At 41.6% G+C, this 14,464-nt stretch overlaps 1 protein-coding gene across 2 annotated transcripts in view; it reads right to left on the reverse strand.

Annotated features, from left to right (window-relative positions):
- LOC141172005 (sialic acid-binding Ig-like lectin 13) overlaps window positions 1–14,464 on the reverse strand; it is a 157,054-nt gene that overhangs the window by 54,520 nt on the left and 88,070 nt on the right. The window contains exons 4-6 of one of the 2 annotated variants that reach the window (XM_073655768.1): window positions 10,498–10,791; window positions 6,940–6,969; window positions 3,352–3,597 (exon numbers count right to left, since the gene is read on the reverse strand). In XM_073655768.1, the coding sequence (XP_073511869.1) occupies window positions 3,352–3,597; window positions 6,940–6,969; window positions 10,498–10,791 (570 nt within the window). The remainder of the gene's footprint in view (window positions 1–3,351; window positions 3,598–6,939; window positions 6,970–10,497; window positions 10,792–14,464) is intronic. The other variant, XM_073655769.1, reaches the window with a different exon arrangement.

A 14,464-nucleotide genomic window follows, 5' to 3' on the forward strand; every position in this document is an offset into this window, starting at 1 on the left:
GTCTGAGTGGTGAGACCAAGCCATTTTTTATCTGAGCACTGGTTATATATAGCACTTGCACTTTTTTGGTGTGTGTTGTTTATTCTGAGTTACCGTCTTTTTAATATACGAGGGTCAGTCAATAAGTAATGCCTCCTATTTTTTTTCTCCTTAAATAAGGTAGTTATGTTAAATATTCGAATTTGGCACAATTCCTCAAACCTTCTTCTCCAATCCACAGCAATTGCAACTTCCTGCACCAACAGGTGCAAAATGGCTGACATCGATGTTCGTATTAGACAACGTTCAGTGATTGAATTCTTGCATGCAGAAGGTGAAACGCCAATTCAAATTCATGAGAGACTGAAAAATGTGTACGGTGATGCAACAGTGGATGTCAGTACTGTTAGACGATGGGTTCATCGCTGTAACACAGCTGAAGGGCCATCACCGCTGGCTGACAAAATGCGGAGTGGCAGGCCAGTAACCGCAGTGACTCCAAGCAACATTCAGCGAGACGATGACATCATTCGTGGTGACCGCCGGGTGACTACAGATGAATTGTGTGGCATTATCTGCCTCAGTAGAGGCAGTGTGATGAAAATTATTGGACACCTGGGATACAGAGAAGTTTGTGCACGGTGGGTCCCAAGAATGCTTTTTACCATGCTGGAATACATGCCCTTGTTAAACGGTGGACCAAGACTGTGGCAATGGATGGAGATTATATTGAAAAGTGACAAATTAATCGTTAATGTTGTGGTTTGCAACCTATGTAATTGCATTTGAATTTCTTGCCAATTAATAGGAGAAAAAAAATAGGAGGCATTACTTATTGACTGACCCTCGTATATCATTAAAGGTTATATTTTAATTTTTATCGCACCCATACACTATTGTCTCTCCTGATGAATACTCTGTTATTTTATGTGAGAGTTGTCATAGGGATAGTGACCATACTGTTACCCTTGCTGGGCTTATATCCGTTGGCACTGATAACAGCTGATCGGTGGCAGTGCTGGGTGCAGACCCTTGCTGATCAGACATTGATGCCCTATCTTACTGATAGAGCAACAACGTATAAGTAGTGGAAAACTTCTTTAATGGTGGAAGGGGTAAAAAAAAACCTCTCATATTCAGTGAATTTAGTTAAGAGAGTTCATGTGATTTACTCCTGGATTTCAAACAATTTTGGGAATTCTTTGATGTCCTAATTGAATCACACAATGATTTACTCTCTTGACTAGCCAGCAGCACCCAAGAGTAAAGGCAAGCAAGTTGATGCATTTGCTCATTTGCACATATCTCACCTACGTTGTCACTTAGCAAGTCAGAACAGTGATTTATTATAATTAGAAGGTGGAGTCAGAAAAGTAATCTAAACAGTGTAATGAAGCAGTGGTTGTGAAGACACAGGGTCTTCCATGAGCGTAATACTACTCAGACAACACAGGGTAAGGATAAAACAGTGTGGCAACATTTTACTGAACCACCAAACTACCATCGAGGTACAAGGCCAGGAGGCCCAAGGGTGCCACCCTGGCCTCTCGAGAGTTTCCATGGGGCCAGATAATCAGCGGGTCCCAATCTGGCTTCTCAAAATGTCTCCATGGGTTCCAGGCAACTGGACGGTCCCGCCTTGCATCCCCAAACAACATATCCATGAAGCCAGGTGACTTCATTGTCCCAACCTGTACTCCCGAAATGTATCCATTTTCTCTGAAGGTCAATGGAGCAGATCCATATCGTTCCAGTCAGAGCTATATACCCTTAGGCTAGAATTATGTAGAATCCAAATCTGTGTCTCTTTGGGTAAAGCCATACTACCAAGCTGATGGTGTGAAGAGAGTCTGAGTGTCCTCTTGTTTCTCCTTGATTCTCTCTTTTAAGTCTGATTCCTACAGAAGAATATCTCTTTTTTAAGTACACATCCACAGGTAAAGGGGGGAAAGGGCAGCCTCATGTCTCATTGTTTGAGCATTCAATAAATTTGCTTAGTTTGTCCTCCTGTCTTGTGAGTCAAAAAGCCACAGGGTCCACAAACGTTAATCAACATAATTAGCAAACATTCAGTGTTCCAGAATCAAAGAGGAGACAACAAACAGGGTTAAACAAATACTAGTCTGTTCTTCTTGACCAGGCACATAAATGTACATACATTTAACTCCTTAGTGACCAATAGACGTCTTTTTACTGACCTGAGATATAAGAGACTAGTGTTCCCCGACAGGTGACAATCCTGTAATTGTCATCTGTACATTATAGCTGACAACTTGCTGCATCAGCCACGATCAGTGCTGGCATCGACCATGGACATTTAACCCCTTAGATTATGTTGTCAATAGTGACTACAGAATCTAAATAGTTAACAGATTGTGCAGGTTCCCTCTTTAACATCATCAGCACCCTGAGATCTTGATTGTGTGGTCCTGATGTTTGCCTTGGCAGGTGATGGCTAAATAATGGCCTTAGAGTTTTCCATCTATAGCGGCCTGTTCAGAAGTTATCAAAATTTAGGTGGTAAAAATAAACTTTTTCATTCTTGTCATGCCATTTTCCATTATTTCATGAAAAAACACAGAAGGGTTAATGAACTACCTGAAAGCAGTTTTAAATATGTTGAGGGGTGCAGTTTTTAAAATGGTATGACTTTTGGGTCGTTTCCAACATATAGGACCCCCAAAGTCACTTCAAAACTGAACTGGTTCCTATAAAAATACGTAAAAACGTAAAAAAATACGTACAAAAATTTCCTTGAAAAAATGAAAAAATACTGCTACATTTTTAAACCTTCTAAACTGTTAATAAAACAACACTTTACAATTGGTGCTGATGTAAAGCAGACATGAGGGAAATGTAATTTATTAATGTTTTGTGTGGTATGACTATTGGGATTAAATGGATAGTCATTCAAAGTTTGAAAATTGCAATTTTTAAAACATTTTTGTCAAATTTCTGATATTTTTTATAAATAAACACAAAACATATCAACCTAAATTTACCATTATTATAAAGTATCATGTGTCACAAAAAAACAATCTCAAAATCAATGGGATATGATGAAGCATTCCAGACTTATTACTACATAAAGTGACACTGGTAAGATTTCAAAAAAATTGGTCCGGTCACTAAGGGGTTAAAAGTCAACATGAACACAATAGTGTATTTCTCTTGGCTTAACATATCTAACTGTCTGGCTTAAAATTATAAACTGCATCCAGCTGGAGCTACCAGGATTTGTTCTCCCACCGATCTGATACCGATGGTCAATCCAAAGGATCGGTCAACAATATAATGTTAGTGGAAAACCTTGTTAAGCTTAAATTAAGTCCAAATAATTAATTATCCCTTAGGTCTTTGTAGTCTACTCACAGTGAACAATTATGTCAATGGTTTTATTGGTGCTCCCAAGGTGATTCTTTCCCGTGCACAAGTATTTCCCAGCATCACTAAGACTAATATTGGCAAGATTGTAGATAAGCCATTGTCCTTTTATTGCCTCTTTTTCCTCATTTTCCACTTTCCACGTAATTTCAGCAATAGGGTTGCTGTCCACTGTGCAGTTTATCTGTGCACTGTCTCCTTCTTTGACTATAAAAGTATTATCTCTAACACCACCTAAAAAATAACAAAAAAAACTAACAATGGAAGTCACAAATAGGAGAAAGATGTGATGGAATGTGATACACGAACAATTTTGTTGTAGTATTTTAAGCCAAAGCAAGACGTAGATTCAGTATCAATTCCCTTTGGTCACATGTTTATTGGACTCTTTGTTAGTATCTGTTGCAAAGGACCAGTCCTGGATGGCAGGTATGTATCACTGAGGTGGCTGGCCTCAATGATGCAAGTCCTGAAAGTAAAGGCTCTATTAACAGTGGGTTACTGAGAGGTTTTTGTTAATGAACCAGATTTGGGGTTTGGGATTTAGGAACGGCCAAAGATCTTGGGCGGGAATGGTTGGTCCCCTAAAATCCAGTTTGGATCTTGCAGGTCTTATAAATGGCAGCTGAATTGGCTTAGGTGTGTCTGAGGTAGTGGAGCTGGAGTGAGACTCTAATAGTGGATAGACCATGCCTGAAGACATTGCAGTGCCTGACTTACCGTGAAAGTAAATCGTGTAATTTTACTGTGCCTACCCTGTGAAAGAACTGTTTTTATTGAAAGCTTTCTTTGGGCTGAAGAAAAGCTGCTTTGTTTACTTTTCAAGTTTATGAGAGAGTGCTTGTGTGTACCCCTCAGCACTGCTAGAAAGCTTGAATCTTTACACTCCCTATGAAAAGACCATTTTTTCATGTATTCTGTAATTTTTAACCCCGGGTCATTTTCCAGTTTTGCATTTTCATTTTTTGCTCCCCTTCTTCCCAGAGCCATAACTTTTTACATTTTTGGTCAATATGGCCATGTAAGGGCTGATTTTTTGCGGGACAAGTTGTACTTTTGAACATCACCATTGGTTTTACCATATCGCGTGCTGGAAATGGGAAAAAAATTCCAAGTGCGTTTAAGTTGCAAAAAAAGTGCAATTCTACAATTGGAAGTTCATTGATTGTCAACATAAACAGTTGTGCTCAAAAGTTTATATATCCCGGCAGAATTTTTCCTTTCTTGGTCTTGTTTCAGAGAATATGAATGATAACAAAAAAACGTTTTCTCCACTCATGGTTATTGATTGGATGAAGCCATTTATTGTCAAACTACTGTGTTTTCTCTTTTTAAATCTTAATGACAACCAAAAATATCCAAATGACCCTGATCAAAAGTTCACATACCCTGGTGATTTTGGCCTGATAACATGCACAGAATTTAACCCAAATGGGTTTGAATGGCTACTAAAGGTAACATCCTCACCTGTAACCTGTTTGCTTGTAATCAGTGTGTGTGTATAAAAGCTGAGTACGTTTCTGGGATCCAGACAGACTCTTGCATCTTTCATACAGCCACTGACGTTTGTGGATTGTGAGTTATGGGGAAAGCAAAAGAATTGTCAATGGATCTACGTGTAAAGGAAGTTGAACTGTATAACACAGGAAAGGGATACAAAAAAATATCCAAGGAATTGATTGATAATGCCAGTCAGCAGCTTTCAAACTGTGATTAGCAAAAGGAAAATCAGGGACTCTGTAAAAACCAAACAACGGTCAGGTAGACCAACAAGAATTTCAGCCACAACTGCCAGGAAAATTGTTCGGGATGCAAAGAAAAACCCACAAATAACATCACCTGAAATTCAGGGCTCTCTGAAAACTAGCAGTGTGGCTGTTTCAAGACGCACAATAAGGAGGCACTTGAAGAAAAATGGGCTGCATGGTCGAGTCGCCAGAAGAAAGCCATTACTGCACAAATGCCACAAAGTATCTCAACTACAATACGCCAAACAGCACAGAGACAAGCCTCAAAACTTCTGGAACAAGGTAATTTGGAGCGATGAGACCAAAATTTTACTTTTTGGCCACAACCATAAACTTTACATTTGGAGAGAGATCAACAAGGCCTATGATGAAAGGAACACCATTCCTACTGTTAAGTACGGAGGTGATATTTCGGGTATGTGTGAGCTACAAAGGCACAGGAAACTTGGTAAAAGTTAAAGGAAAGATAAATGCAGCACGTTATCAGTAAATACTGGAGGCAAATTTGCACTCATCAGCCCGGAAGCTGCGCATGGGACGTACTTGGACGTTCCAACATGACAACGATCAAAAACACAAGGCCAAGTCGAGATCTCAAGTGCGCAGTTCATGCTAGACAGCCTAGGAATTTACAGGAATTGGAGGCTTTTTGCCAAGAAGTATGGGCAGCTTTACCATCTGAGAAATTAAAGAACCTCATCCACAACTACCACAAAAGACTTCAAGCTGTCATTGATGTTAGAGGGGGCAACACACTGTATTAAGAGCTGGGGTATGTGATCTGTTGATCTGTTGATCAGGGTCATTTGGATGTTTTTGGTTGTCATTAAGATTTAAAAAGAGAAAACACAGTACTTTGATAATAAATGGCTTCACCCAACCAATAACCAAGAGTGGAGAAAAAAGTTTTTTTGCTATCATTCATATTCTCTGAAACAAGGTCAAGAAAGCAAAGATTCTGCCGGGGTATGTAAACTTTTGAGCACAACTGTAGATAAATAACAGCATAGACTTCTCCCACCAGAGTATCACAAAATGAATTTGTATTTTTCATTCCTATTTTTAATTTTTTAAACAGATTTTTTTCACTGTAATTATCATTTTACAGTGTACAGTAAATGTAATGTCTTCATATAAGAATTATAGGCTGCTGGCATCATTTATAATCTTAGTGATTTATTATGGTTTTCCAATGTGTCCATAAATAATATTGTCTGTTAGTGATATTTTGATAAGCTGTCCAGAGAAAATAAAAAGTCAAGTTGGCAACCATGGTGGCACTATAGGGGAAATGGAGAAGTACATAAAAGTTTAAAAAGAACCTTTTACCAAAGTGAAATAAGACATCCTTTTCCTTTTTAACGCCTATCTGTTGTGGAGATATTAGCAATCAAAGTATTTGATACTTAAACAGTTAACTTTTTAAAGTCTAAGTGGCCATTACCAGAAAGATTTCACTGGGGGCGTGTACTTCTTCCTCTTTTTGACACTGACCAATCATAAGCAGGCAGCAACACACTGGAGAAAGAAGAACACGCCCCCACAATAGCTTAGACAGGCTCGGTGTGATACATGAATTAACAAACAGTCTGCTTTCCTCACTGCAGAGTGATTACAAGTGCTGCAGAATAGCAGACCTGAGTGTGATTAACAAACACACAAAATTTGGTGAAAGGCTCTCTTTATATTGATTTTATACATTAGCTCTCCACCTAGAATACAGAGGAAGGCCGTACTAGGATGTTGCCTACAGGATAACCCCTCCCCCCCGAACAAATTATTATTGTTCTTGATATGACCACATATATTATGGGAAGAATGTTATTACCTTTAGTGGTGATGATCACATCGGGAAGGTCTGCAAGAGAAAAATATGAAAATATATTTTTTTCAAGATTGGGTAAAGTAAATATCCTTTACATCATTATATAGCGTGAAAAAAATCTAATATTAAAGGACATGTCTCATAAGAATATCACCTATTACTTAACCAGTTGATTAACAAATGTTTTCCACCCTTCATAACCAGAAACATTTTTTGTTTTTATTTTTTTAAAACAATATGGTTTAAGATATCTACTTTTTTTCATTTGCTTAGACAATTAATTTTTTGACTCTTTTTGGCATGATGACACATTGGCTCTAATATATATGCCATTTTTATTTCCTTAATTTATTTTTTGTCTATATTGGGAGAAAGGGTAAAAAAAAACATAAAAGTAAATATGAGCCTATTTTTCACATTTTTAAAAGGAAATTTATCAAAAGAAAATGACCAATTGATTAAATTATGTTCTGGCTTTTTTCAGCTTTAAAAATAAAATACTGCATTTTATTTATGTTTTTTTCTCAATCTGGTCACTGGGGCCATTTCAGACTCACATCCTGTACTTTTAGGAAGGGTGTTTAACAAGGCTCCTTTTTAGCAGAGGCAGGATTACAGTTACAGATAACACCTCAATACACAGCTGATAACAAAGGATCCACCAATCACAATAGGTGATGTCACAGCTCACCTCCTCCACCTGTACAATGATAGATAACACCTTTATACACAACTGATAGCAAAGGATTCGCCAATCACAATGAGTGATGTTACAGCTCACCTCCTCCTCCTGTACAATGGCTGATAACACCTCTATATACAGTAGATAACACAGGATTCATCATTCATATTAAGTGATGTCACAGCTCACCTCCTCCTGTTCAATGACTGATAACACCTCTATATACAGTAGATAACACAGGATCCACCATTCACAATAGGTGATATTACAGCTCACCTCCTCCTATACAATGACTAACACCTCTATATACAGTAGATAACACAGGATCCACCATTCACAATAGGTGATGTCACAGCTCACCTCCTTCTCCTCCTGTACAATGACTGATAACACATCTATATACAGTAGATAACACAGGATCCACCATTCACAAATAGGTGATGTCACAGCTCACTCCCCTCTGTTTACAGTGACCTTTGCACACTCACTAGATGTTTCAATGCAAAAAAAACAGTCTGCGACCATCTATTGCAGCTAATATGTATTTTATGTTAATACTAATTACTGTTTAGCTAATACATATTTATTTTTCAGGAAACAAATGTGTATTTCCTGAAAAGAAAGCATGAGTCTAAAATAGAACCAATGTTCAATGTGAAAACTGCAAGACTGCTCATTTTTAATACAGATTGTTGTGAAGATAAAGTAAAATCTTAATAAGCCAGAGGTTTAGATTTGTTAATCCAATAGAAATATCATATTATCTGAGTATTTGTGTCTGGTCAATAAGAACAGACCAGTATTTGTATAACCATGATTGTTATCTCCTTTTGGGGTTGGAAACAATGTTGTTTGCTAAAATGCTAATTGTACTAAAAGCCAGATGAATGTTGCTTTAAAGAGCCCACTGTATACCAACTATGTAAATTGATTATCTCAAAACAATGAGAGCTGAGCCATGTGAGGCTGCCCTCCAAAACCCCCTTGACCTGTGGATGTGTATTTAAAAAGGAGATATGCTTCTGTAGCAGTCAGTCTTGGGACAGAGATTCAGAAAGACTTTACAAGGAGAATGAGAAACATCCTTCCGGAAAGTAGATGGATTACATGGCATCCAAAGAGACACAGATTTGTATTCTACATGATTCTAGTCTAAGGGTATCGGCCCTGACTGGAAAGATTTGGATCTGCTCCAGTAACCATCAGAGAGACATGGATACATTTTGGGGAGTACAGGAGAGGACGAAGAAGTCACCTTTCCCAGTGGATATGTTGTTTTGGGGTTGCTAGGAGGGGCCCACCAGTCACCTAGAACCCATGGAAACATTCAGAGAAGCCAGATTGGGACCCACCGGTCATCTGGCCCCATGGAAACTCTTGGAGAGGCCAGGGTGGGACTCTCGGTCACCTGGCCTTGTACCTCGATGGACCGCTAGCTTCCTAAGCTTGCCGCTTCCTTCTCTCTGTGGGGGCCCACCAGAAGCGGGGGGCCACTGGTTGAGGTAGTCAGCCCTGGAAGTCTCCAAAGTTGCAGCTGTTCAATCCCAGTCAGGCGGAGAAAAAAGGGTGAGACTGTAATGTTGTACCATCTTGGGTATTTTCTAGGACTGTTCTACATGTTTATTGTCTACTTTGTGATTCAATAAAGTATTGCCACGCTGTTTTACCCTCACCCTGTGTTGTCTGAGTAGCATTATGCCCACGGAAGACCCCAGGTCTTCACAACTGTGATATTAAAAATTGCTCAATTTTTTTTAAATGCAATTAACATAAAAACTTTTCCAGTTGTTTGGTCATTTTCTGGTGACACATTGCCTTTAAGAACACGAAGTGAAACTTACATTTGTATTCAAATGTGTTACCCTTTTCACTATTAGGCTGTGTGCCCACGATGCAGAAATTATGCAGAAATTTTCCTGAACGTTTCTGGATCTCCTTGGCAGAAAAAACACATGCGGATTTTACATGCGTTTTTTCTGCCAGGGAGAAGCGTTTTTCAAGCGTTTTTGCATGCATTTCCACATGCGTTTTTTCAAGCGCTTTTGCAAGCGATTTTGAGCATCACTTGGAAAAGTGCTTGACAAGTTGGTCACACTTGATTTATATTGTGTGACCAACTTATGCTGTTTCAAATGCAGCATCAACAGTAAAAGAAAAACGAATTAAAACTTAAAAAATAAAAAAAAACATTATACTTACCTCTCCGGTGGCCCCCGGTCTCCTTCTCCGGTTGGGTCCTCTGTCCTCGGCGTCCCGCGGTGTTCTGAAAGGACCTGCGCTGACGTCATGTAGTCAGCTGACAGGTCACGCGACCGCCGACGTCAGCGGTTGCGTGCCCATCACATGGCTAAATGACGTCAGCGCAGGTCCTTTCAGAACACCGCGGGACGCCAAGGACAGAGGACGCAACTGGAGAAGGAGACCAGGGGCCATCGGAGAAGTAAGTATAATGATTTTTTTTATTTTTTATGTTTTTATTCTTTTTTTGCTAATAGTACCCGTGTCGGATGAGCGTCTCCTCTTCTCCAGACTCGGGTGCCATCCGCGCATTGAACCGCATAACATCCGCATGCATGCGGATGTTATGCGGTTCAATGCAAGTCAATGGTGGCAATTTCACCGAGATTCCGCAATTAATGGTAGTGCTGCGGATTTTTCAGCAATGACAATCCGCAGCGGAAATTATCATTGGGGAACATTACAGACCTTGCACCAAGCGTTGTTTAAGCGTTTCCATGGCGTAAATTACACAGCGGAAACGTATAAAAACCGCATCATGGGCATGCAGCCTAAATACGATTGATACTCTTTATTAGCGAGTTCCAAGAAAATGTACGTTGCCAATGAAGACACAGGAGTAAAACTTTATAGAAACTTACACTCAACATTTAGTTTCATGGTCTGTTCTGTGACTGCTGTGTTTGAGAGAAAGGCGACTCTACACACCAGTGGTTTCCCATTGTCGTTCCTTGAAGGTGTGAACTTGAAGTTAGAGAAGTAAATTCTGGTGCGATTTGGGTAAGAATTGTTATAATTTGATGTATTTCCAGCTTGTCCAGTCCATATGAAGTCAGGAGCCTTCCCAGCGCACACACCAGGACTTCTGCAGGTGGCTGTGGCCTCTTTACCGGCCACCAACGTCCCCACAGATATCTCAGGTTTGTCTGTTAAATCTAAAAAGAATTGTAGAAAAAGTGTTAACTCATTGGATTTTTCCAATAAAGTTGTAGCATTGCCTCAGTAGTAATATGTCTAAGGCTATGTGCCCACGTTGCATTTATGAAGCAGAAAATTTCTGCTGCATAAATGCAAGTCCTCTCCCGGAAAAACGCATGCAGAATTCCGCACGCGTTTATCGCGCATTTTTCGCGCGTTTATCACGCGTTTTCCACATGCGGAATTGCCTTGCGTTTTTTATGCATTGGACAAAGGCAATTTCGCTTGCGGAAACGCAAAATTAAATGACATGCTGCGGATTTTTGAACGCGGAATAAACGCTGCGGAAAAATCCACAGCATGTGCATAGAACTTGCGGAATCCCATTGGGGACCATGGGGTGCGGATATACATGCGTTTTTCAAGCGTTTACGCTGCGGAAATTCCGCAGCATATACGCTTGAAAAATGCTACGTGGGCACACAGCCTAAAGGGCCAAAGATGGAGCTTCTAATACTGGACTTTACTGGTACAATAGTACAATCACCACCACTACAACTACTGCACTGATGCTAAAATGTCTGGGCCTCATTCACACATCAGTTATTTTCTCTTACAAGAAAATCGGTCTCCATTTCATAAGTGCTTTTGATCAGAGTATGGCCCGAGTTTCACCAGTTTTTCACTGACGAGAAAAAAAAAGTTTCTTCGCCTTTTCTAACTGCTCAGTCTATGAAAAACAGATGACAATTGGACAGGCCTCCGAGATTTTGCATGGACCACTCGACTAGCAAAAAATCATAAATGTGACCAGCCCCATAGGCTTTCAGAGTTACACGAGCTATCCATGAAAAACTCTGATCACAGTAGTCCATGAAAAACTGACGTGTGCATGAGCCCTTACACTACTACTACTACAATATCCTGTGACTGGTAATGTAGCACCCTGAGGATTCGGCTGCTACAGGGGTATTACACCTCAAGCCAGAGGTGTGGTATTCCACTCCCGGGTAAGGATGGAGTGTGGAACTGAGCTCAGTTAGCTGCATACACTACATACATCCCATTTCCGGGGGACAGATCGACGGTACTCCCACCAGTTTATGTGCAGGTACGACAGTGTCTGTCCCTGGCTGGAGTGGGAGGGGGGGTGGAACATCCCAGTAGTGTAGGGGCAGATAGGGGGAGCAGTCTGGGTAAGGCTAGGAGCTCATTGGGTGCTGGTCACCTGAGCTCACACATAGAGGGAGTATATAAGGTGGGCACCATCTTAGTACAGGGTCTTTTGTAGAGTCAGAGGAGCAGAGCAAAGAGCTCAGCCAGAAGGGCTGACAGGGAGCTGTGGCTCCGGCTGGGCCCAGCTCCAAGGCCAAGTCTGCAGAGAGAGAGAGGAGAAAAGAAGGACCCAGAGAGGGGTAGAAGAAAGAACCCCAAGATCCCAGAATAAGGACAAAAGGGTGAAGGGTTGGCGCACAAGGGTACCGGATCCCAAGCTGGCAGAGGCTAAAGCACACCTTAGCCAGGAACCGGAGGTCGTGGACAGGATCTGCCCCGACCCTCACCAAATCCACTAGGAAGGCACACCGAGCATAGGGACAGGGGACCCAGAAGGGGTCCAACCAACAAGAGACCCGAGGGAGCCGGACATAAGTGGATCCCTGGTGGGAATGGCCAGTAGAAAGGAAAGTCAGAAAGGAGCTCAGGACCACGCTCCAGAATTGCTTGGGGGTTGGCCGAGTCCAGGACCTGGTGGACGCAGCACGGCTCGGGTGGTCGCTCAAGGCCGGAGTGACCAAAAGGAACATCAGTAAGTAAAAACCCCTGAACTGCACAGCCCGACTCTGAGTCTTTTTGCTTAACTCTCCTGCACCTTCACAACCACCATCCTCTACATCTGACCCCCTGAGGCTATACCCCTCCCGTTGGGGGTTATACTACCACAGCTGCACACATACCACCAGCCTCAGCGGACCCTTCTGCAGCGGCGGCCCTTTTGACCGCAAATCAACGGGTGGCGTAGTCGACACTAAGAACATCTAACAACATCTGCAAAGACTGCCGCACACTGAGTTTGACACCCTGGGCACGGACCGGGTCGCCGCCACTCGGAGACTACAACCCCCATCTGATCCGGTTCCGGGTATCCCCAAACAGCACTGGCCCAGGGGGCGCATCAGTAACACTACTACTAATGTACGACTATTAATACTGTTACTATTACAAATGTACTACGATTACTGCTGCTTCTCCATTAGCACTGATGAAACTAGCAAACTACCACCCCAACTGCACAATTGAACTATACTCTTTCCATTAGTACCATAGCAGCTACTATTAGCACCAATGCTACAGCATCCGGACTATGACTGCGATAACGCTACTGTTACTTTACTAACTCAGCAACACTACTACTACTCTAGAGGTAATAATGCTTCTCCCCTTACTACTGCTAGCTCTACTGAGAGCAGCTCTACATAATGTACATCTGGCTCTAAATCACTATTACTTAGAGGATTTTCCATTGCCTGATATGAAAATTTGATTGTTACTTGTAGTTAGAGATGAGCGGTGTTCGACTAGAACTGTTCGCCAATCTCAAATTCGAGCTGTTTTGGGCGGTGTTCGAGTTGTTCGACGAACCCGAACGATTTGCAAAAAATTCGGCTGTTCGAGGTTATGTTCGATAACTGTTCGTGCACCAAAAGCGTGTCCTGCATGTCTGGCGCTATTTAGAGCACCAATCATGCAGGGATTGTCTGCCACTCACTGTAATGCCACAGCCATGGTGGTTGTGGCATTACAGTGATTGCCCAAATCGATGGGAACAGTGCTCACAGTGAAACATGAAAAGCCGGCAATTCAGCAGCGGCATACACCGGTACCCGACAATTTAGAACCGAAAGAATAGAGCTTCACACATAGATTAGATAGATATAAACATGTCAGCCACATATATACGAAGTACAGTGACAGTGCTGGTTACTGTACTTGTCATTTAGCGTAAAGGATTTATCAAAAAAAATAATAGTGTTTTCATGCACCGTCTCTTTAAAAACGCCGGCCGCCAATTCAGCATCTGTACCCGACAATTTATAACAGACAGAATAGAGCTTCACACATAGATTAGATAGATAGAAACATGTCAGTCACATATATATGAAGTACAGTGATAGTGTTGGTTACTGTACTTGTCATTTAGTATTAAAATAAAGGATTTATTATTAAAAAAATTGGCGTGGGGTTCCCCTTAATTTTAGGCTCTAGCGGAGGTTAAGCAGACGGCTGGGGCAGATGTTTGAAGCCTGGGAAGGGGGTAATACCCACGGAGCTTCCCAGGCTACTAATATCAGCCCCCAGCTGAATACATAGCCTTTACTAGCTATTAAAATGGGGGACCCCCCAAAAAAAATGACGTGGGGTCCCCCCTAATTTAATAGCTAGCAAAGGCTAGGCAGACAGCTGGGGGCTGATATTAATAGCCCAGGAAGGGAGCCATGAATATTGGCCCCCTCCCAGGCTAGAAACACCAGCCGTCAGCCGCCCCAGAAATGGCGCATTCATAGGATGCGCCAATTCTGGCACTTAGCCTCGCTCTTCCACGCTGCCCTGGTGCGGTGGCAGGGGGTAATAGGGTTGGGGTTGATGTCAGCTTATAATGCCAGCTGACATCAAGCCCAGGTTAGTAATGGA

This window comes from Phyllobates terribilis, unplaced genomic scaffold (genome assembly GCF_046119375.1).
Source record: "Phyllobates terribilis strain yellow unplaced genomic scaffold, ASM4611937v1 Scaffold_12__6_contigs__length_324123572, whole genome shotgun sequence".
Lineage (NCBI taxonomy): Eukaryota > Metazoa > Chordata > Amphibia > Anura > Dendrobatidae > Phyllobates > Phyllobates terribilis.